The sequence below is a fragment of the Gadus macrocephalus genome, chromosome 4 (assembly GCF_031168955.1).
Source record: "Gadus macrocephalus chromosome 4, ASM3116895v1".
In the NCBI taxonomy this organism is placed as follows: Eukaryota; Metazoa; Chordata; class Actinopteri; order Gadiformes; family Gadidae; genus Gadus; species Gadus macrocephalus.
In genome coordinates this window covers 29529671-29553238 of record NC_082385.1, presented here as the reverse complement: position 1 = coordinate 29553238, position 23568 = coordinate 29529671, and the positions used below count along the sequence as shown (strand labels likewise).

At 42.1% G+C, this 23568-nt stretch overlaps 1 protein-coding gene and 1 long non-coding RNA gene across 2 annotated transcripts in view; both read left to right on the top strand.

The window, feature by feature from the left end:
- LOC132455183 (uncharacterized) overlaps window positions 1-23568 on the top strand; it is an 82804-nt gene that overhangs the window by 29646 nt on the left and 29590 nt on the right. Inside the window, exon 5 of the mRNA XM_060048975.1 lies at window positions 4765-5034. Within this exon, the coding sequence (XP_059904958.1) occupies window positions 4765-5034 (270 nt within the window). The remainder of the gene's footprint in view (window positions 1-4764; window positions 5035-23568) is intronic.
- LOC132455318 (uncharacterized) lies at window positions 14254-15450 on the top strand. Its single transcript, XR_009525182.1, has 5 exons — window positions 14254-14359; window positions 14451-14519; window positions 14771-14947; window positions 15166-15227; window positions 15299-15450. It is a non-coding gene; the product is annotated as an uncharacterized LOC132455318 (long non-coding RNA).

Here is a 23568-nt window from a genome sequence, read left to right as displayed (position 1 = left end):
TGTCATTCTCGTTCACAGACGAACACAGAGACAAGCGCACACAGAGACAAGCGCTCATACATACCAATGGTGCGCGGGTACACTACCACTTATTAGATAAACCTGCGTATCATGCACACGCACTGACAGCGGATTCGCCCGCTAATCCTCTCAATGCACCTACAAAGGCAAACCCGAAGCAGCAGGAATGTAAAAAGGGATAGTGTATAGAACGCCGGTAATTATCGGGAAAATAAGCTCCTCATTTGCATTAAAGCTACAGTCACCGAAACGGCACATTTGGGGAAAGCTCAATGTGCGACTGGCTCGTAGTGGCTGTAATTCGGGAACGTCTTCAAATACTGTGTTAGGGGCCGACTAATATTTATATTAAAGCATCCATAAAGTAGCATGCCATGGGACCTTTAAAAAATAAGAAGAGATATATTTTCCCAAACTAAAGGTTGTAGTAAGACCATATAGAGGCCATGCCTTTATGGAACAAGTTTGGGGTTCTAGAGTCAATAATGGCGACGCTATTGAAATTTGACCATTGTGGTCGTTGTCAGTTTTGCACTTTCTAGACGGTCCCTAAGCTCGCGGCTGAAAGCCGACAGCTCATAGAAGCCAATGCAATTCACCGTTCTCTAAAGACGGCTCGTTTGGATGAAACAAGGTTGTAGCTGGTTCTCTAGGTTACTACATTTAGCTAGAGGTGTCATTTGTGTCGCAACGATGTTTCAGTGATGATCTATTGAACCGCAAACTCTGAATCTGCCAATTTCTTTGCGACTTGACGGAAGTGCAGCTGTTAGCGTGAGCGTTGGGGTGGTTGTTTGTATCACGACCTCTGGGTGCGTCCAGCCTGGTTCACGCGTATTTCTATGGGGTCAGAACAGTCTCATTAATAATGGATGCACAGAGAAGGATTCACAAATGTATTTCGTGATTTATATATAAATTACTCTCTTCTCACAAATACATTTCAATGCACACACAAATGGATATCGGTATGTATAAATGTAAAATAAATCCATAAACAAAAATATGTTTCACAAACACATTTCTGATCCACACACAAATGTGTCTTGTTTTAAATAAATGTAATATAAATCCATAAATATATTGATACTTTTTTTTTTATTATTTGTAATGTATTTGGATTTTGTTACATTTATATACAAACTGTTAAACTTGACTTAACAGGACGCTTTTCATTTGTGAACTTTTCTTTTTTTGAGACTCTCCTGACTTGGCTGGATTCACAAATGCATCCCGTGGTCTTATTATAACCCGATCATTAACTAAAAGCCACATAGAAAGAGTAAAGCATCCAGCATATGATTTCACCAATGTGTGAGGGCATATGCAGCAGGGATGATCGCACAGCGGAATGCTTATGGAAAACCAGCGGACGAGCGCTGGGCGGAGATTTCAGATGCAGGGAGATTATAGGAAAATATAATTTGTCAGTTTGTCAGCTGTTTGTCTAGTCAATATGTTAACCTACTTATTTATTTATTTATTTATTTACTTCTAATTTGTCTGCGACGAACGAATCGGGGGAAAATCGGGCTGAAATCTTGTAGTCTGAACTAGCCATAAGCAAGCAGCAGCAGCGCCATTGTGCGAATTCCCTACTAGACCAAACGAGACTCGTAATGGTAGGTAAAAACAATAGTTTATTATAGCATGCAATTCTGATGTAGAAAAAAATAAAAAGTAGGCCTACTTAAAAAGTGCTTGCATGAAATGGAAGCCAACAGCGATCGTTAGTTAAATGTCCCATGACATGAAAATCTAAATTTATGAGGTTTTCTAACATAAATATGAGTTCCCCTAGCCTGCCTATGGTCCCCCAGTGGCTAAAACTTGCGTTTGGTGTAAAACGAGCACTAGCTGTTCTGCTCGCCTTTGAAAAAACGGAGGCTCAAGCGCGCTGATTTGGAAATCTGTGCTCATGACGTCATGAGGAATCTCAGCTCCTCCCCTTACTCTGCCTGGCCCGCCCAGGGACGTTGGCCCGCCAATGAGACTCGACCGTGCGAGCGCCACATGTGTGTGTGTGAATACACACACTGTAACGCAAGTGTTTCTTGTCGGTTCTTTGACTTGTCTTGTATTTCCACAACGAGACTGTCGTGGGGGTTATCTAAGCCATGGTTGAGAAGGAATTGGGGGAAAGGAACTTTGGTTTGACTCGCTGAAGTACATGAACTGCGACATGCCGCCGGTTGCCGCGAGGCACCATCGCCCGGCAGCGGGCAGAGCCGGCCGCAGGCAGCGCGCGGTTCAGTCGACTTCAGGTTGATGTGAAAGTGGATTTTCATACATATTTTCGTACATTTTCATGTCAGTACTTCTAACTCTGACTGTAAGGGGGTTATGATAAGGATTTCAAGTAATTTTGCAAAAATGACCAAAAAAGAGAATTCCATACCCAACCTTTAACTTGTTTATCATTTGTTTACCCTTGGGGCATGGCAACGCGATTGCTACCTGCTGTAGTACTTCCATTGGCTGAATCGTTGAGAACGTTTTAGCAAGGGTCAATCAATATAAGGTTGTGGGGAGGCGAAGCTCTGTTCATTTGTATAGTAACAATACAGGCAAAAAAAATATACATTTATTTTTTTTGCGAAAAGTGGGGTGGCCATTGGCCCCGCGGCCTCATAGGTTCCGGCACCTATGGGTGTATGACATCCTCCACTTTGTAGAAACCAGTTTAATCTTGTTTGGTCTTGGAGGTCCTGATTGTTTTAATGCCAATTTGTCTGAATTAGATCGCAGACTAAAAGGAACTTCTTTCAGAGACACTACGGAATTGCACTTTACAGTCGCGATCTGGAAAGTAGTACGTGACCTGATCAAAGATGCCCCCTCCCTCTCTTTGCGTATGATGCAAGCGCGTCGGGGCGAGCCCTCCTGGAACCCATAGAGAACCCATACTACATACATAGGGAACCCATACTACCAATAGAGAACCCTTACATACTGCGCCCCAAACCATACAATTTGACGACACTGATTGGCGAAATATTTGCATTTTTTGCATAAAAACCGGTGCGTAGCCATTAACCATTGGCTTAAATTCCAGTACGGTTGGGCTGAATGAACGGGATCTCCGGGAAGACAGCCTATTGGCTACTACACCCAAACGATAAACGTTGAACATGAAACGGAATGCAAATATCATTCTGGAGAGTTCTAAAGTACACATTCTAAAGTAAATTGTTATTTGCATGTAATTAACACAAATTATTGTTCAAAATTAGATAGATTATTATTATATTAAATAACAAATAATTAACAGGCAGGTAGGTCGGCGGGAGGGCGGCGCCCCAGCGCCCTCTATGGACGGGCCGCCACCACGCTACGGACAGCGTGGGTCATCCTCTTTGCATCTGCTGGCCTTTGCTGTCACACAAATCCACGTTTGTCATGAATGACCACTAAGCATGTCAGACTGCGAAATGTTGTCCAGTTTTCCGCGTAACAAGTTTTTTGTTTTTTGTTGCAGCTCAAGGAGAACCTAAATATTTAGAAGTGGGAACAACGCTCACCTTGGAGCCAGACGTTTCCACTGTTCCACAACCAATCAACAGCATCAGGTGGAAACATGGCTCCAACTTGGTGGTGGATTGGGATCCGAGCGGCCATACATACTATGGGTCATTCAGTGGACGCACAACGTTGGATCGACAAACCCTGCGGTTGGTCATCAATCGTTTGACCTTGGCTGATAGCGGACAGTTCTTCTTGGAGACAAATCTTGGAACAGTCAGGACTCATGAGGTTAAAGTCATCAGTAAGTGTGTGTGTGTGCGTTGTGCTCGTACATTTGTGTGTCGGTTGGTGTGAGCCCCAACATTTATTTTTTTTAGGTTACAAAGTCAATAGAATAGGCCTTTATTGTCCTATAGGTGATGGGATATAAGGATGAAATGTAACCAAATCTTCTGCTTGCCTTTTGCAATTATATTAAAAGTAGTTTTTAAAATGTTTATTTCAAATGTTTTGCCATCACAAAAAGTTCATGTCTCAATACCTACCTTAACAAATGTACAGGGTCAGCACAAAAGACTACATACAAACACAGAAGCACCAGTTCATCACGCCTTATTACATTTTGGACGTGTTGCGTTTGGCCGGGGGGGGGTTAACACTCTTAAAGCTTAAAACCCCACGCAGAGAGGGTCTGGGGTCCTTCACTAAGCCCATAGCTTCCCAGTGGACGGAGGTTTTATCATCATTCTGACATGGTGAAGATGTGTCATCATACTCCAGGGGTCAGGGGGGGTGGGACCTCCTCTGCCCTCGTGTTTTCTTTATTTAATTTCTTTACTTGAAGGAACACCATTAGCTGATGCCATGGCAATCAGCTAATCTTCCTGGGGTCCATACCTGACCTACTGTGTACAAACTCCACACACTCCATCCGAAATACTTAAATTGCACTAATATACATTCATTTGCATCAATATGAAGCAAATGCAAAGGTTACATTGATTAAACAAATACTACAAATAAATAAATGCATTCATATTGAAAGCCGGCTTACACTGATTATACAATAAGCTAGATGATATGTAAGAAGAATTAGAATTATAACACTCATTATAACACTCATGAAAAAGACGCAGATGACAAACTAGCCCCGAGTTATACCTCATTGCCAATAGAAATGCATATTATTTTTGAAGGATGATTTATTTTTTATAAGGGGTAAATTATTCCAGTTGGTTATGTCTCTGTGAATGACCAGTGTTCTTTCTACATGACCAGAGCTCCCTCCGAAGCCCCGTGTAATGATAACGAAGAACCCTGAGGGCGCTCATGCTCTGAGGTGTACCGCGGACACCAAGGGTCTGGGACCGGTCACCTACGAATGGAAGAAAGACGAATTGAAGGAAGGCAAATGGGAGGAAGGGCCGTGGACCAAGGGGGAAGAGCTGAAGGGTATGAAGAGTTCTGATACCCCTGAGAAGTTCTCCTGCAGGCTGACGACCCGCGTGAGGTCCGGTGAAGCCAGCGATCCCGTTCTCAACCCAACAGGTATGTGCCCAGTGGACGGTTCAAACATGAATATTTAATTTCTTTATTTAAAGGATCACCATAAGCTGATGCCATGGCAATCAGCTAATCGTCCTGGGCTCCATACATGACCGACTGAACATACACAACACACTGCATGCAAAAACTTCAATTGCACTAATATACATTCATTTACATCAATATAAAACAAATGCAAAGGATTCCATGCATGCCAATAGAAATGCAGATTATTTTTGAAGGAAGATTTATTTTTTATAAGGGTTAAATTATTCCAGTGGTTATGGCTCTGTAAATGACCAGTGTTCTTTCTACATGACCAGTGTCAACCTCTCTGCCCCGAACGCACGCGGCATAACCCTCTTAATATACTCGTCACTATGAGGGACACCGGTGGCGAGGTGTGTGTGGACGTGTAGGGCTCTGGGAAGCCATTGATTTTGATGTTTGTGTCCGAGAGAGGGTTAGGCTTCCCGGACACCTATAGTACAACGCTACAGTGTGTTTGTGGATAGTTAAGATCCGACTAAAGTTTCACAAAGTTGCCTTGGGTCGTAACCATGAGGATAACCCCCTCCTTCATAGAATTGTCAACCCAAAACACATCACCCAGCGATCACACACACACACGCACGCACGCACGCACGCACGCACACAGGCACACGCACACACACACACACACACACACACACACACACACACACACACACACACACACACACACACTTGATTCAAGCATTTTTAACTTTAACAGCTCAGCTATTCTAGATCTTATGTCACACATTATTACTTAAACTATTTGTTTAACTATTTATTTCCAACTATTTAAAGGTTGGGTATGGGGATTTGCGAAACGCCAGCAGATTTTGAAAATACACAACTCAAATGGTCCTGCCCCCTCTCCTTCAACGCTGACTCTGACTCCACCCATTCCAAGCACGAAGGGGTCGCACGCGGGGCGCGGGGGAGGGGGAGTGCAGTACGACCGTTTGATTGACGTACTTACTGTCCAATGCAACTCGGTGGCCCTGCCCGTTCCACAGATGATTGACTTGTTTAATTTTCATGTCAGTACTTCTAACTCAGTGGCTGTAAGTGGCTTATGATAAGGATTTCAAGTAATTTTGCAAAAATGGCCAAAACAGCGAATTCCATACCCAACCTTTAACATTTTGTGAAGAATGGTGTGTATCTTTACATTGTTTCCTGCATTTAGACTCTGTTCAAATCTTTTGACTTGATTTAAGCCGTTCAACATTTCTCTACGTCTTAAACTGAACTATGTGGCTTTATTAAAAAATATTTTCAACCTCACTTTGCATTACAGCCCTCACTGTATTTTCTGCAGGAAAATGCATTTTCTAGTTTTACAAAGTTTTATTAAAAATGTATAGGCTTAGAATATTTGAACACGAAGCGTTTCACGAATTACAACACTCAATGTTTTATTAAATTAGTGTTTACTGTCCTCAATGTTGACCTAGCCTTTCTTCCTGACCCAGGTCCAGAACATCCATTTTCCATACGTCTTAAGAAGTGGATTCGTGAGTGTTTTTTGGTCAAATGTATATCTACACTCTATGTATATGATCTAGAGCGCCCCCAATTCCATTAGTTTAAATTGTTAATGTCAGCGATGTTCAGTTTGTCCCAAGGCCTCTGTTCAACCCTTTAGTAGTGTAGTGTTTTGTTTTGGGTTCCTGAAATTGGATTCATCCTTTATGGAAGTTTGCGACCTCCAGAGCCACACAGGACTTTCTATGACAGCTGTATGTGTACAAGAGCATGTCCATGAAATTTTATTTCCCAATGTATATTTGTAATGAAAACAAATTGGACTCCACAACATCGAGTCCTGCACAAAAGTCAAGCTTTTCAGACCACCGTCCGGCTCAAGTAATGCCTTTGAGAGGGTGGTCATTCTTATCACCGTCCCGGGAAAATTATGACATCAACTTGTTATTGGTTTCACTTCAGCTTTTTACAAGAAACCAGTCCGGCCTGCCGATCCAGTCTCTCTAACAGCTGTTCCGGTCAAAACAGCTATTGAAGTTGAACCAGCCAACAAGCCAATGGAGTCGCAGGTGAGTCACCGTAGTTGCTAATAGAAAAAGAAATGCTTGAAGGAGGATTATAAACTGAAGGTTGAGTAGATCTATTGGTAGCTGGCACAGATCCCACACATGATTCAAATGGCCTGTCAATACAAAAATAAGAACATTAAAGGGGACCTATTATGCTTTTTCGACTTTTATGACCTATAAACGTTGTTATTCATTCGGTTCATCTGCGTCACGTTTTCTGAACGCCGCCATTTGCACGACCGATCTCGCCAAGTATGGCCGCCCACATCGGTCATCTGAATGTTAGCGAGAGACAGAGATATTATCGATTTTAGGCTCCGATCCTTATTTGTGATCCCTAGTTTTTTTTTGTATGCTTGCCTCAAATCAATCTTCATGACATATATATTTATTTAGTCCACAACCCCTCCCCATACAGTGGAGATATCTTGAAAGCGTTCAAGAGCACTGATGCCTACCAATATGCTGTGGCTGGATGGGTGAAGGACGCTAAAGTGAGGCACTTGGCCACCAATAATCTTTATCTGATAAGGGCAAAGTTAAGTACTATATATTTGTGACTACTTGTGAACAGTTTGTGGTGGGTTACTATCATTGATCGTTGAAGTCAGTCATCAAATCATAGACGATAATTTCGCCGGGGATGCTTGGGACGAGTTTTCTTCAAGATTCATTTTGTACCCACAACAAAACCCGATTGGAATTATTCTGGATTATTTTGGACAATGAATGACGTATTAATACCAATACTCTTTGGCTGGGACGATGTCAACATTGGGTATATGGAGCAGAACATAGTGGGTCATATGTCAACGTTTTTTGTATGCATTTTATTCATTAGTAAGCTACATGGATTTGCCATCTTTCAGAACCTTTCATTACCTGCACTAAAGAGAATAAAAGAGCGCATCCTCATTGTTTGATTGTGGTCGTAGGTGTTGTTGTTGGTGCTGAGTTACCTGAAATCAGTGGGTCAGTGGGCGGGATCGGTCGTCAAGATGGCGGCGCAAAGCTACAGTGACGTCACGTGAACCTTATGAATAATGATTGATAGTCATGTTTAACCATACTAAAGTGTTAAATGATGACGCACATGTATTTCAACGTATTCCCTGCTGACAGTCTGGGGTGGCTGTTCAGAGCGCTAAACACTCGGGACAACGTTTGCGATTCACATTTCCGGGAAATCATCTACGTAGAGGCACTCCTGCCGCGCCCCCATATGCCTGGTCAAATCTGCCCACGCGCGCGCTTCAAGGAAGGTAAACAATCACAACGGAGTTGGGTTGGCAGGAGGGGGGCGAGGGGGCGGAGAAGGACAAAAACGGAGCGTTGACAGAGAATGCTGAAAGTGTCCAGATGAGAGGAAGAGTTTCCCGAAAATCGACATCGTTTTTTGTGTATGGTTAAACATGACTATCAATCATTATAACAACGTTTACAGGTCATAAAAGTCAAAAAAAGCATAATAAGTCCCCTTTAAACAAGGCATACTAATAGAGGCTAGGGCTAGGCCAACAGCTTAGCCTGAGTTATCTGATTCCATGATTTATAAATGTCCATAATAGAATCAACTGCATTCTTTCTTACTTTTAGTCCTAACGTTTACTACTCGCAATCTGTAAGGTTTGTATATATATATATATATATATATAAAATGTTTGTTTTGGTATAATTAATTGTTTCTGTGCTTTCTCCTCAGCCTCTAATGGCGAAATAGAAGGTCAACCCAATGCAGGTCAGTCGTCCTGGAAACCAAAGAAAAAAAGATGAATGAAAGACACATATTTTGTACTTTAACATTAGTTTAGTTTTAGTTTAGATTTATTACTTTGTGCAAGATAAACAAGAATAAAATAACAAAAAAATATGCAAATAGACATACATAAATGCACGGGTGGGACCAAAGAAACCCAAGAGGACATTCTATTCATATTCGTCCCTTTGTAAGCCGTCATTAACCATAGCCACAGTCACTCACAATGTAATTTCTCCCCTTCCAGCCGCAGATCCACTCCTGACTTCAAAATCCGGTGAGTCTCCGGGATCTTTGTGACTTTGGAAACAGTAAAGATGGCAATTTACTTATTGTTAGAAATCTTTTTTTTACGTTTTACAGAGCATGCACATGTTTGTTACCCACTGTGAAAGAACAAGGTGGTATATACCATTAAATCATTAAACAAGTGTATAGAAATCTCAAGTTAAAGATTTAGACTGGAGCAAGCTTGAAATAGCTTATCTTCTATTGTAAACAACAACTGGTTGTAATATCCAAATATGGAAATGAAGTAATAACTTGATTACGTTTTTAACGTCCAGTGTCTTTTAGTGCTAATTGCATGCGTTTGTGTGTCTTTCACAGTCGCTGGGGATTCGGAGTTGGGGAAATGAATGATGAACAATGAAGTCGCTGCAATTACGGAATCATCTGTCAATTAGCCACCAAAGATCAGGCACATTGATGTCTGCTGTTACACACGTGTGGTCGTAGCTGAAAGTGGACCCTGATTTCCTGTTTTCCACACAGGTGGAGTCAATCTAACCTGACTTTGCCAGATGGATTGATTCGCATTTGCTCAGCATATCAATCTGGTAACCTTCCGTTGGAGAACTTTTGGGAAGGGGTGAAAATACTGGTTAGCTGATTGGAAACCATCTGTCTTTATCACCATCTATGTTGGTGATAGACGGGCCAAATCAACCAATCAGATCAACGGAAGCCGCCATGTTGTTTAGACTGAATTGCTTCTTGTTGCGTCACACATAAACCCGCCTCAACACCGACGCTGATTGTCTGGTCATTTAGCATCGGCTCCAAGTTTTCTCCATCGTAGGTTACCAGACTGATCTGTGAGTAAATGCAATGGGGCTCGCGAGATCAGGATGGTCTCACGAGGCTAGCGTCAATTGGCCTTCGTTACAAAGTATTTGCGATGCTTCTGATTTTTTAAATATATTTGTATAGCTTGCTGTTTTTATATCGATTTGTCGTCCTGTCTCGTTCAAACTGCATCAAGTACAGCTAGCTAGTTTCCTCAATCTTCCTCCTTCCGGCGAGCTAATGCTACTGTTATAGCCTGTATAGCCTTATATATTCACCAGTTTGTGTCAACAATAAATGAAAAGGGCCCCACTGCTTGCTCTGTGTTAGTGTTAATTGAATAACCACACAGTTTTGAAGGGCAGTTGGGACACAATGAAGCAGCCTTTAGGTCAAACGGCCGCTTAAATTACTTAGACTCACTGCTGAAACTATGTATAGAGAGACATCGCATCTGAATGTTCAACAAGATGTTTGTTATTAACTTAAGTCATTCTGTATTTGGTTTCATCTCAGTAAACCAGAGATTTCAGGGATTGATTTGCAGATTGTTTTATCATGTTTCTTAATATATTGCACGGCAGAATCAGAAATATTAAATTCCTATAATTTTTTTGTAAATACCATTTAATAACAAACAATGGTTTATTTTTCAAAAATGTAGCGAATATTTGCATATGTGTGTGTGAGTGAGAGAGAGAGAGAAATGTGATCAGATGTATGCATACTGTCAGAGCCCGTCTACGGAGAGCCTTGGCACTCTATTGAGCCCATTGTATCGAATTTGGTTGCAGTTCCATAAGAATTCCACTAGGAGTGGTCGCATGAGTGCAGATTAATGGGGGTCAATGGGGCTAGACGGCTAAATTTATCTCTTTCACCTTGTCGTGGAAATATCGCAGATTTTATTGGGAGGTTCTCCGGTCCCCTCTTCTTCTGGCTGTCGGCCGTCCTGGTAGTCCTGGCTGGTAGGTGGTTGTTTTGTATCACACTGAACCGCGCCTCTCTCCGCACACGCGTCGTCTGAATATGATTTCTATGAAGGTATTATTGTAGCAAAAGTCTTTAGCACCTGTAACTGCAGAATGTTAATGCGTACACTAAAGTCACAGTAAATTTGAAGTCGTATATATTTATTTTGCATGTGTACTCTGAAGTCACAAATGTATAACAGTAGGCCTACATTTGTAGTCGTAAATATTTTTTATACCATTGTAAACACAACTACGAGTATTCAAATCTGTGTTACAGGTGCACAAATCCTTTTGCTACAATTATTGCAGCGCAGTTGGTGCAAAACACATTCGCACACCCGTGTTTCATAATCTGAGAACATGCCCAAAAGGTGTGCATTCGTAAACCCAAATTTGAACTAATGCATCAGAAGTTGCACATCTGTGAACATTTCCTCACAAATAAAATGATAAAGAACGCTATGTTAATTCAGCATTTTAATGAGCAAGCACAAATCCATTCTACAACTGCTCGACTCTGCTCCTACAAGTCTCAGCTGTGGGTTTTTTTGCAGGTAGTTTTGCAACACGTCTAGGTGGTAAATGTGTAGCAGAAGTATTTGTATCCGTAGATGCCAGAGCGTCCGGGGGCGGGACAAAATAGTTCCGCCCATAATTTCCTAACCCAATGAAAATCGCAGGCAGGGATGCATTTCTCAAATTACACTGGGACCCACTGCGTGCCAGCCATGGAGCTATAAAGATCTCATCATACTCTGCGCGGGATACGTTTCTTTCTGGAGAAGTGAAGAGGGCGTCATACTGAACGGAGGTGGGTATCCTACATTATGTTAAATGAAATGACTTAGTTCAAGTGAATTTCCCCCAAAGTATTGCATTAACATGCCGCAAATGTCCTTTCGTGGTTCTTTACAATTAGTCATGATTGATCCTTAAATACTAGTTCTAAAAATTGGTAGACTATGGTATAATTTATTTACTTATGTTTGCATAAGATATTTGTGTTTATTTTCTCTTTTATTCATCATAATTTGCTTTGCGTATTGCTGACGATCACAAAAATCGCAAAATAAAGAGCATAGTTATGCATGCAGAATAGTATAATATACATAAGAGGTATAATAATAGAATAGTTAAACATGCAGAATAGTATAATATACATAATAGGTATAATAATACAAAAGTTAAACATGCAGAATAATATAAAATGCTATTTCCAATAGCGACCACTATGGACAACAGAGGATAAAGTTAATTAATCATAAAAAATCATATTGCCATTATCAGATGCAGAGAGAGAAGTGTCCCTGGCAGGTCAACGGGCTGCTGGCTCTCTGGCTCAAGCGCTGTCTACACCCTACCCTTCTGGCTGTTCACAGCATTCAGGGCCTCGTCCTCCGGGGCTGAGCGTACACACACTCGTCCACATTGGTCTCCAGCGTCCGCCTGGGGCAGGAGCCACCTCGACCGCCCCGTACTCCACCTCACTCCCCCCCTGCCCTCCCGGGCGCTGTTGATGTCCTTTATAGACCTTTGACCTGCCAGGGGCACTTCTCTCTCTGCATCTGAAAGGCCACTTCGTTGAACTGTTTTGAAAATGTTACTGTTTATTCGGCCGTTATCACGTTCATATGTATGTCCATGAAGCCATTCACATGTAGTTTAATTTATTAATTATTAATATTATTTACTTTTACCTCTGTTGTTCTTGTCCATAGTTGCTTCCAGCATAAAATGTTGCTTAAAAACTGATACCAGCAATCAGTTATTATTAATTACGATAGCTTGAGTCTGTTCTATAAACATAACGCCAATTTAAATGGACATATACATACATTACACCCACACAAACAGACACTCATCTATTACATAGCTACATACTTTCTCCAATTAATGTTCCAAAATGTAATATAAAAGAGACAATCTCATGGAAAATAGGCCTTTTTGACCTAAAAGCGAACAGAAACAATCAAGTTATTTGTAACCTAAATGGTTGACACCTCTGCAGATAGAGTCATGGCCATTTCATGGCAACCAATGAGATAAGGCAAACACTTGGGCTATGTTTGCTTCTCTGCCGTCTCTAACTTCCCCCTTATTGCTCAGATTGCCCTGATAACACAAACCCTAACAACTAAACTTATAGGCCATGATCAATCAGCAAAGAATGAAACAGATACCAAGGACATTTTTTACATTAGCATACTCATTTAGCCGATGCTTTTATCTAAAGTGATGTAAATTATTATCAGTATAGATTACATGAGAAGGGTGGTAAGGCATCTTGCAGTGGAATTTGAACCCTGAACCTTTGGGCTGGGAGTCCAACACCATGACCTCCACACTGCCCAAGGATGTGTCGAACCCTCGCCTGACCGGCGGTCCTCCTGTTGCTGAACCCTCGCCTGTCAGACTGCCCGCCTGCCATGAATCCCCTCATTACTTATTTGTTGCCCTCAGTAAATACCCTAATCATTTACTCTCTGTGTCAGTGTCTCTCTTTGTCAAGCATTTGGTGCCACTCACTCTACTTCCCCAAAACAAATTTGACCCTTGGACTCTGCGTTGTGTTTAATTGTTGTGATGGGTATAGAAGGACCACGGGACACAGATGTTCAGGATTGTGGAAGACGCTTGACAATTTATTCCCCAACAGTGGAAACTCTTCAATAGTTGTCCCTTGCATATTGGCCCTTAACACTTATATTCAGAAACAACACTGCCTCAAAAGGCTATTGGCCTAAGCAACACCAGTAGAGGCATATACTTTTCCCTGCAATTTTAAACGTTGCAAACGTGCAAAAACATAAATGTATATTTATGTGGCATTCAGTCCAATGCTTAAAATATATCTGTCGCATTGTAGGCCAATGCTGTGGTAAAGTGTGTAAAGTATGACCAAGGGTTTCTTTCTGTTCAAATAGAACTTTATCAATCCCCTGTAGGAGAAATTTGTTACTGTTTGTCCCTATAAAACAATAATGTTAAAATATAAATAAATACAAAACATGACGGTAACTCTAAAGTCAAACCGTCCAATCGGAAGGCTCTATTTAACCTCTCCCCTACTCACTTCCACCAATGCAAAGCGAACATAACTGAGTAGGGGAGGGTGTGTAGGCTATAGGCTACCGGGGGCCCGTTTCAGAAAGCAGGTTCAACAAACTCTAAGTTAAAACCTTAACTATAGGTTGACCAACTCTGAGCTGTAAAACTCTGAATTTTCGGTTTCAGAACAGGTGATAACGCTTAGTTCAATCAACTCTGAGTCAAGGTAACTCTGAGTGAAGCTTGTGCATGAGGATATAAAAAGCCCTCATCAATGGAACATAGATAACATGATTCACCATGGCAACAAGTAGGCCTACTAACAAGCCTCGATCCTCCTACTTCTCCCCAGCGGAGTTGCAAATCGCGTGGGAAAAAATAGCTGACCGAGTCAATGCGTGAGTATTTATTTGAGATTTATTTGAGAAGTTTTCTCTTGAATGTTCCTTATTCAACAATAATATTCCATATTTGTGTTTGTGCGCACAGGTGCAACCCAACAGGCCCCAAACTGACTTGGCAGCAACTAAAAATGATATATAAATGTAGTTCAAACAGGTACGGTATAATTTAAGTACAAGCAATTGTGATGTTGTTTAGCCTGCCCTCATTAAACAGCATTTAGTGGCTGCATTCAACATGTGATAGATATATTTAAGTAATTAGGGAAATCTGCTAAACAAAGAAAAGTCACAACACTGCCAGTATTTAATATTGTCTGTATGAAAGCAACACCTAAATGCCTTTTATACATACAAGTCTCCAAATTTGTGTTTTCTGGTTATCTTCAAATTTGACCTCCATTATAGCCAACAGAAAAAAGGCAGAGGCATGCAAAACAGGTGGCGGTCCACCACCATCACCTCTCACAGAGGCTGAAGAGATGGCCGTCAGTCACAACAGTGGGCGACCCATTGCTGAGGGCATCTCTGGGGGGAGCTCATTGGACCCACCCACGCTCCAGGACACAGGGGCCTACATAAGAGGTAAGTTATTGAAATGAATGGCATGTACATTAATCCTTGTAGCAGTAGGCTACAGTTCTTTGTAATTGGCTTCTGTTGCTTTCAGATATCAATCTACTTTAAGGTGACTCAGTTTGAATATTTTTGATGGGACCTGCACACTATTGTAATATTTTTTTTTTAAATTAGGTGGGGCAATTTTTTGGGTAATCAACTGTCTAATCTTTATCTTCTACCAGTTACTGATGATGGTGTAATCTGTCTCGTGGAGCCTTCTGCCATAACACACCTCCATGCTGTTGTAAGTACTCTTAATATTCCACAGATTTGTCATAATGGGTAGAATATAACAAACATTCTGTTTCATTACAGGAGGATGATGAAGACACCTTATCAGCTGCCACAGAGAGGGAAGTAATAACTTTGGTTTCAGTTAATTGTTCCACAATGCAACTTGCAACTTCTTTCTCTCTAACAGAGCAATGCCAGAAGTTACAATGAGGAAGAAGGTCCATCAACCTCCACAGCACCAACCCTGTCTCGTCAAAATTACGTTCCCATAGAACTATTCGGCATTCTCAATTACGTTTGTCATAAAACGTATTTTGTCCGCGATTACGTTTTATTGAACGTATTGCAAATACGTTCGTCCTCAGCCTATTTTTTGCCATTCATTAACCTCTAGGATTATGTTTGGTTGAAACGTATCCCAGATAGGTTAAATGTCAACGTATAGCACATTATTGTCATTAAGGCATATCTTCCTTTCAGGGAACGTTTCATTTAACGTATTTTGTCTGAAAAATGTATCTTGGCCGTGAATACGTTTTATTGAACATATCGCAAATACGTTCGTTGTCAGCCTATTGTTTTGCCATTTATTAACCTCTAGGATTAGTATCCCAGATAGGTTAAATGTCAACGTATAGCACATTATTGTCATTAAGGCATATCTCCCTTTCAGGGAACGTTTCATTTAACGTAGGCCTATTTTGTCTGAAAAACGTATCTTGGCTGTGGATACGTGTTATTGAACATATCGCAAATACGTTCGTTGTCAACCTATTTTTTGCCATTCATTTACCTCTAGGATTATGTTTGGTTGAAACGCATTCCAAATAGCCTATGTTAAATGTCAACGTATAGCACATTATTGTCATTAAGGCATATTTCCCTTTCGGGAAACGTTTAATTTAACGTTATTTTGTCCCTGATTACGTCTTATTGAACATATTGCAAATAGGTTCGTTCTCAACATTTTTGTTGTTATTTATTTAAGCTACCTCTTGGATTACAGGCTACATTTAATTGAAACGTATCCTTAATAGGCTACGTAAAATTTCGATAACACATTATTGTCAGCATATAGGCATAGGTCTACCTCTCGGGGAAGCGTAGCCTACTTTTGATTGTAATGTTAATAGTCCAACGTTATATCAACATGTCACAAGAGGAGAAATTAACTGCTGACGGGGTAACTGTAGGAGCGGGGGTTGCTTTGTTGATTTCTTTATCTAGGGCTATAGCTGTGGTCAAAGCGGGAAGGGTGCGTTGTCTGGGCGGCTGCCTGAACTGAGCTGCAGGAAATTATGTTCACACGTTTCTTCATTCATTCATGAAGGCTATACCGGTGAACGGTGACGTCAGACTCACGCCCACCTACAAACCAATCAATGTCCAGTATCAGCCTGTCCTCTCGGAAAATACGACCACGTTGGTTTGTTCCGCCACAGATTACGACCCATTGGAATTTATCCAAAACGAGCGAACGAGGCCCTCTACATGTGCGGGCAACCCTTTCTCATCAAAATTACGTTCCCAGAGAACTATTCGGCATTCTCAATTACGTTTGTCTAAAAAACGTATTTTGTCCGTGATTACGTTTTCTTGAACATATTGTAATGACCTCGCAGGTGACATAACGATGTCGAGTCATTAGTAATTGAAGGAACTTTTAATGGACCAAAACCAGGTCACTGAAACCCGTAACCAACGGCAGAAATCCCACCCAAAACAAACCCCGGTTACCCCGGCAACCCCCAACACGGTCTCACTCATGTGCAGGCCCCCACCCTCGTGTTCTTCCAAGGCCCTCCCCCAGCTGACCTAATGATTCGCCCTCACACTGATTGACAAGAAGAACATTACAATACATGCACACAGAACAACTGGCATAACGGACAACGAAATACAATGCAACACATAACACAAAAACTATTTAATTGTCCCAGGGTCGCTACAATATCGTAAATACGAATTCGTTGTCAGCCTATTTTTGCCATTTATTTACCGTGTTACTATGGCAGAATAAAGAATAAATTCATGCATTATCATTCAACTTGAACATGTGTTTTTACAGTATAGAGTGGTGGAGAGGGATGACGTATGTTGGCAAACCCGGAAGTGAGCGTCGCCCTCGGTTCCCTTGACAAAAAGCCAACGGGTTTTCCATTGGATTTTGGATTATTGCAGAAAAATCCTCAACTCCTCAAAAACGGAAAATAAATAAATCAATAAAAATAACCGTGCTCCAAAGAACGAAGTGTAAACCAATGCATTCTGAATGGGAGTGTTTCTCCGATTTTTCCATGCTACACAACGAAATGTAAACCCATGCAAATAAAGACTTCATGGTCATAATAATAATTTAAATATCATTAATCTACTACTGAGTGTGTAGGGAGGTATTCTATTTTTTTCAACGGGGCTGAATCCAGTCACTTGACCGTCATGGTTGCTATGGTGGTTGCTATCGACCGCCCCCTCTAATAACTCTAAAAACCATGCGGCAAAGGAGGTGCCGTCAATTGGGTTGTTTTTGTCGTAAACTAGGGTCCGATGGTTGAAAAATAGACAGTTATTCCAAGGTATCCTTAAAAGGCAGCTTGGATGTGTTTATTTTCTGCAGTTTAGACTTCTTCTATAACTTTTTTTTGAAAGCAAAACACCAAGCTCATTGATTTAACGAGGGAGGGTTATTTGAAACAATTTATTCAATAAATATTTGTGAGAGGTCATTCCTTCTCCTGATTTTACTTCCTATTTATGTCTAGGGTAAACCCCTACTGTCCACAAGCATCCCCCCCCTCCCCATATGGATTTGGAGAATTGTTGCCACGTCCCAGTGGTGGAGGTATATACAGGTCCTTCTCAAAAAATTAGCATATTGTGATAAAGTTCATTCTTTTCCATAATGTAATGATAAAAATTAAACTTTTATATATTTTAGATTCATTGCACACCAACTGAAATATTTCAGGTCTTTTATTGTTTTAATACTGATGATTTTGGCATACAGCTCATGAAAACCCAAAATTCCTATCTCAAAAAATTAGCATATCATGAAAAGGTTCTCTAAACGAGCTATTAACCTAATCATCTGAATCAACGAATTAACTCTAAACACCTGCAAAAGATTCCTGAGGCTTTTAAAAACTCCCAGCCTGGTTCATTACTCAAAACCGCAATCATGGGTAAGACTGCCGACCTGACTGCTGTCCAGAAGGCCATCATTGACACCCTCAAGCAAGAGGGTAAGACACAGAAAGAAATTTCTGAACGAATAGGCTGTTCCCAGAGTGCCCAATCAAGGCACCTCAGTGGGAAGTCTGTGGGAAGGAAAAAGTGTGGCAGAAAACGCTGCACGACGAGAAGAGGTGACCGGACCCTGAGGAAGATTGTGGAGAAGGGCCGATTCCAGACCTTGGGGGACCTGCGGAAGCAGTGGACTGAGTCTGGAGTAGAAACATCCAGAGCCACCGTGCACAGGCGTGTGCAGGAAATGGGCTACAGGTGCCGCATTCCCCAGGTCAAGGCACTTTTGAACCAGAAACAGCGGCAGAAGCGCCTGACCTGGGCTACAGAGAAGCAGCACTGGACTGTTGCTCAGTGGTCCAAAGTACTTTTTTCGGATGAAAGCAAATTTTGCATGTCATTCGGAAATCAAAGTGCCAGAGTCTGGAGGAAGACTGGGGAGAAGGAAATGCCTGAAGTCCAGTGTCAAGTACCCACAGTCAGTGATGGTCTGGGGTGCCATGTCAGCTGCTGGTGTTGGTCCACTGTGTTTTATCAAGGGCAGGGTCAATGCAGCTAGCTACCAGGAGATTTTGGAGCACTTCATGCTTCCATCTGCTGAAAAGCTTTATGGAGATGAAGATTTCATTTTTCAGCACGACCTGGCACCTGCTCACAGTGCCAAAACCACTGGTAAATGGTTTACTGACCATGGTATTACTGTGCTCAATTGGCCTGCCAACTCTCCTGACCTGAACCCCATAGAGAATCTGTGGGATATTGTGAAGAGAAAGTTGAGAGACAGAAGACCCAACACTCTGGATGAGCTTAAGGCCGCTATCGAAGCATCCTGGGCCTCCATAAGACCTCAGCAGTGCCACAGGCTGATTGCCTCCATGCCACGCCGCATTGAAGCAGTCATTTCTGCAAAAGGATTCCCGACCAAGTATTGAGTGCATAACTGAACATAATTATTTGAAGGTTGACTTTTTTTGTATTAAAAACACTTTTCTTTTATTGGTCGGATGAAATATGCCAATTTTTTGAGATAGGAATTTTGGGTTTTCATGAGCTGTATGCCAAAATCATCAGTATTAAAACAATAAAAGACCTGAAATATTTCAGTTGGTGTGCAATGAATCTAAAATATATGAAAGTTTAATTTTTATCATTACATTATGGAAAATAATGAACTTTATCACAATATGCTAATTTTTTGAGAAGGACCTGTATATGAAAGAGGGCATTCAATTATAGCCTACTACAATGATCAATTAGGAGGCCGAAGCCCTAAAGGAAGTGATGCAATAGGTGACTGAGTCGACAACATTTAAGTAAGCTGTATAGCGTCTCTTATATATCAAAGGGGGTCTCAAAGGACGCATACGCTTCAACCTGTGGCTCCAGCACTACAGGAAATGACTCAGCAAGTGCTCCATCTCGTTGCAACTCACCCAGCGGCTCGCTTGCAAGATTTTGGCCTGAAGTTCTTCCCAGACCTACACCCTAGCCATCCAACATGCATATCTGAGAATCAGGCCTCTCTTTAATAATGACAAAAAGTTATGAGAGAAACACACATTAACTTTTTTTTTTTGTTATCTAATAAGCGGCGTGGTGCCGGCTCCTTTTGACCTTTTGACCCCCGACTTCAAAAACGTGGCCACAGGCCAGCTGTGTCTACACACCTTTAGCCACGAATGTACACCTCCATCCCACAAAAAATGGGGACTAGAAACTAACCTCTGTCTTATGTACATTTACTGTACTGTTGGAGGTCACGCCCCTTTGCCGACCTTTTCGAGATAGATTTTCCCAAATGGAGTGTCATTTGGACAAAGCCCCTCAGAAGTGTAGCCTGCAAGACCTAATGGTTCAGAATGTGGTGGAAAAACAGTTTTTGAGATAGGAAGGTCCTACCGCCCTGAAATTGTAATGCCTTATTCTAGGGCCTGACTGGGACCTCCACACCGAAACTTGGCCCGGTCGGACCCCGAGGGCAGGAAGGGGGGGCCTGCCCTCGCGGTCTGACCGGGCCAAGTTTCGGGCAGGAAGGGCCCCCCCTTCCTGCCCTCGGGGTCCGACCGGGCCAAGTTTCGGTGCGGAAGTCCCAGTTAGGCCCTAGAATAAGGTATTAAAATTTCAGGGCGGTAGGACCTTCCTATCTCAAAAACTGTTTTTCCACCACATTCTGAACCATTAGGTCTTGCAGGCTACACTTCTGAGGGGCTTTGTCCAAATGACACTCCATTTGGGAAAACTTTTTTTCTCTAAGGGCTAGAACTCCAAATCTCGGATATGTCGTTCACGGGGCCCCGGGAAATGTGTGTAAACATTTTAGCATCCCTAGCTATCTGGAAAAGGCTGGAAAAGGGGCGTGACCTCCAACAGTACAGTCAATGTACATAAGACAGAGGTTAGTTTCTAGGCCCCATTTTTTGCGGGATGGAGGTGTACATTTGTGGCTTAATGTGTGTAGACAGCGCTGACCTGTGGCCACCTCTTTGAAGTCTGGGGTCAAAAGGTCAAAAGGAGCCGGCACCACGCCGCTTATGAGATAACAAAAAGTGAATCTGTATTTCTCTCATTACATTTTGTCATTATTGAAGAGAGGCCTGATTCTCAGATATGCATATTGGACTGTTAGGGTATAGGTCTGGGAAGAACTTCAGGCCAAAATCTTGCAAGCGAGCCGCTGGGTGCAGGTGCAACGAGATGGAGCACTTGCTGAGCCTGGACTTTCATAATCTTCGCTCTGTGAATGTAAAGGATGTTTGGTCGGATGTTACGACGAAGAATCATAATGTGAATGGGAATATTCTATAAATCTCTTGATATCATCTTTCGTCTCAACACTTCTGCTGCAGCCACTTAAAGTCTCAATCCGAGAACCTTCAAATATGAATCAATCCATTAGAAGTATGAAAATATCTTCCCGGTGGTGCAACAGAGCAAACAAGGTGTCCTTTGACATCTACGTTTCGAGACGATTGCAACAGTGCCACACATGATCATATTTGAATATGTTTCGGGGTAGTAATTAGCTGTCGATTTTGGAGGCCTTTATCAATAATGACCAGCTATAGATTTGCTTCCCGATGGAGATTTTTGACAAATTACATGTTAATTAGCATCTACACGTTAAGCTGAGTCCAATGAGATCAAGCTCGGCCTCTTGCTACACCGAGATCATGTCCTAGACCTAGGTGTACCATGTAAAATACATATTACCATTAGCTAGAGTGTCGTTCTTGGTGTCATTGGACTCAGCTCAACGTGTAGATGCTAAATAACATGTCATTTGTGACTAATCTTTATCGGGAAGCAAATCAATAGCTGCTCAGTATTGATTAAGGCCTCCAAATTCGACAGCTAATTACTACCATTAACCATGTTCGAATATGCTCATGTGTGGCACCGTTGCAATCGCCTGGAAGCGTAGATGTTGAAGGACACCTTGTTCGTCCTCTTACGCCACCGTGAAGATATTTACATGCTTCTGATTGACTAATGAATTGATTCAGCTATTCCCCCAGAAGTCTGGGGTCAAAAGGTCAAAAGGAGACGGCACCACGCCGGGGTGGATCCAGATCTCGGGCAACAGCGCAGGGTTGCCAGGTCCTGCAAAAAACGTGCCCCCCACATACCGTTCAAAATCCACCCAAAATGTCCTAGAAGCATCCCAAATAAAAAATTATATTATTGGCCATTTTGGCCAACGTTTTGAAAGTAATACTATTTGAGGGAATATTTTTTTGTTGTTGTTTTAGCAGCGAAATGCACCGTGTGCGTGTGTGCGTGTGTGTGTGTGTGTGTGTGTGTGTGTGTGTGTCTGTGTCTGTGTGTCTGTGCGTGCGTGTGTGTGCTTGTGTGTGTGTGTGTGTGTGTGTGTGTGTGTGTGTGTGTGTGTGTGTGTGTGTGTGTGTCTGTGCGTGTGCGTGCGTGTGTGTGTGTATAACACGCTATTTTATGTTGAAATGCGACGTAATCCAGTGTTCACGAAACGTACACTGTCAACGTAGGTATGCTTTTGGCGACTGGGCAGATATACGTGTTTCTAACAAGATGATATCATTAAAAGTTACATAAAGTAACAGTTTAATAACACAAACGCAGGAAGCACGTGAGCTGCTAGTTTAGCGAAAGCAACCTGACGTCGTTGAAACATGCGAGCGAGCCGATCAAATCCTAATAACTATAAAACTAAAGATCAGACACAATCACTGACTGAAGATTATGCAAGTAAAAAGTATATTTCTCGCTAGAAATGTTATTAGAAACACGTTTAACGGTGAATCGGTCCTAAAATATTGCATTTCCCATTCAGATAATAAAGATTAATAAAGATCATACACATTCACTGACTGAAGATTATGTAAGGAAAATGTACATTTCTCGCTAGAAATGTCATTAGAAACGCGTTTAATGGTGTATCTGTCCTAAAATATTGCATTTCCCATTCAGATAATAAAGATTAATATGAGCTACGCCGTGTTCCGGAGCCGCGGGGGATTCTGGGAATTGGGGTTCTCAGTTGACAAATGGGGCTTTTGTTAACTTGTTTTGTTGTTAGGATTAAGTGGGGTTAATGGGTTCGGGATGTTATGTGGTTGCGTGTTGTTCTATTAACATTGTTCGTGTGTTCATTATTGTCGACACCGTCACCGAGAGTGACGTGACCATCGTTTCGTGCAGCTGTTCCGTGTTGAAGTCTCGTTCAATAAAAACCAACTCTCGTTGTCGACCGTTCAATAAAAACCAACTCTCGTTGTCGAGCGTGCCCCCCCCCCCAACAAACGTGTCTCCCCCCCCCTCAACAAACGTGTGTCCCCCCCCCCCCCCTCAACAAACGTGTCTCCCCCCCCCCCCTCCCCGGTCAACAACAGTCTCCCCCCCCCCCCCCCCCCCCCCCTAAACAATCGTGTCCACAATTTGCCGCGAAAGCCGTGAAACCCAAACCCCGAAACCCGCCTCCACAGCGGCACACGTGGATACTGTAGGTATAACACGCTATTTTTTACGTTGAAATGCTACGTATCCAGTGTTCATGGAAACGTACACCGTGGATGTATTTTCTTGGCGACTGGGTTGGTCCTTTGAGACCCCCTTTGATAAATAAGAGACGTGTG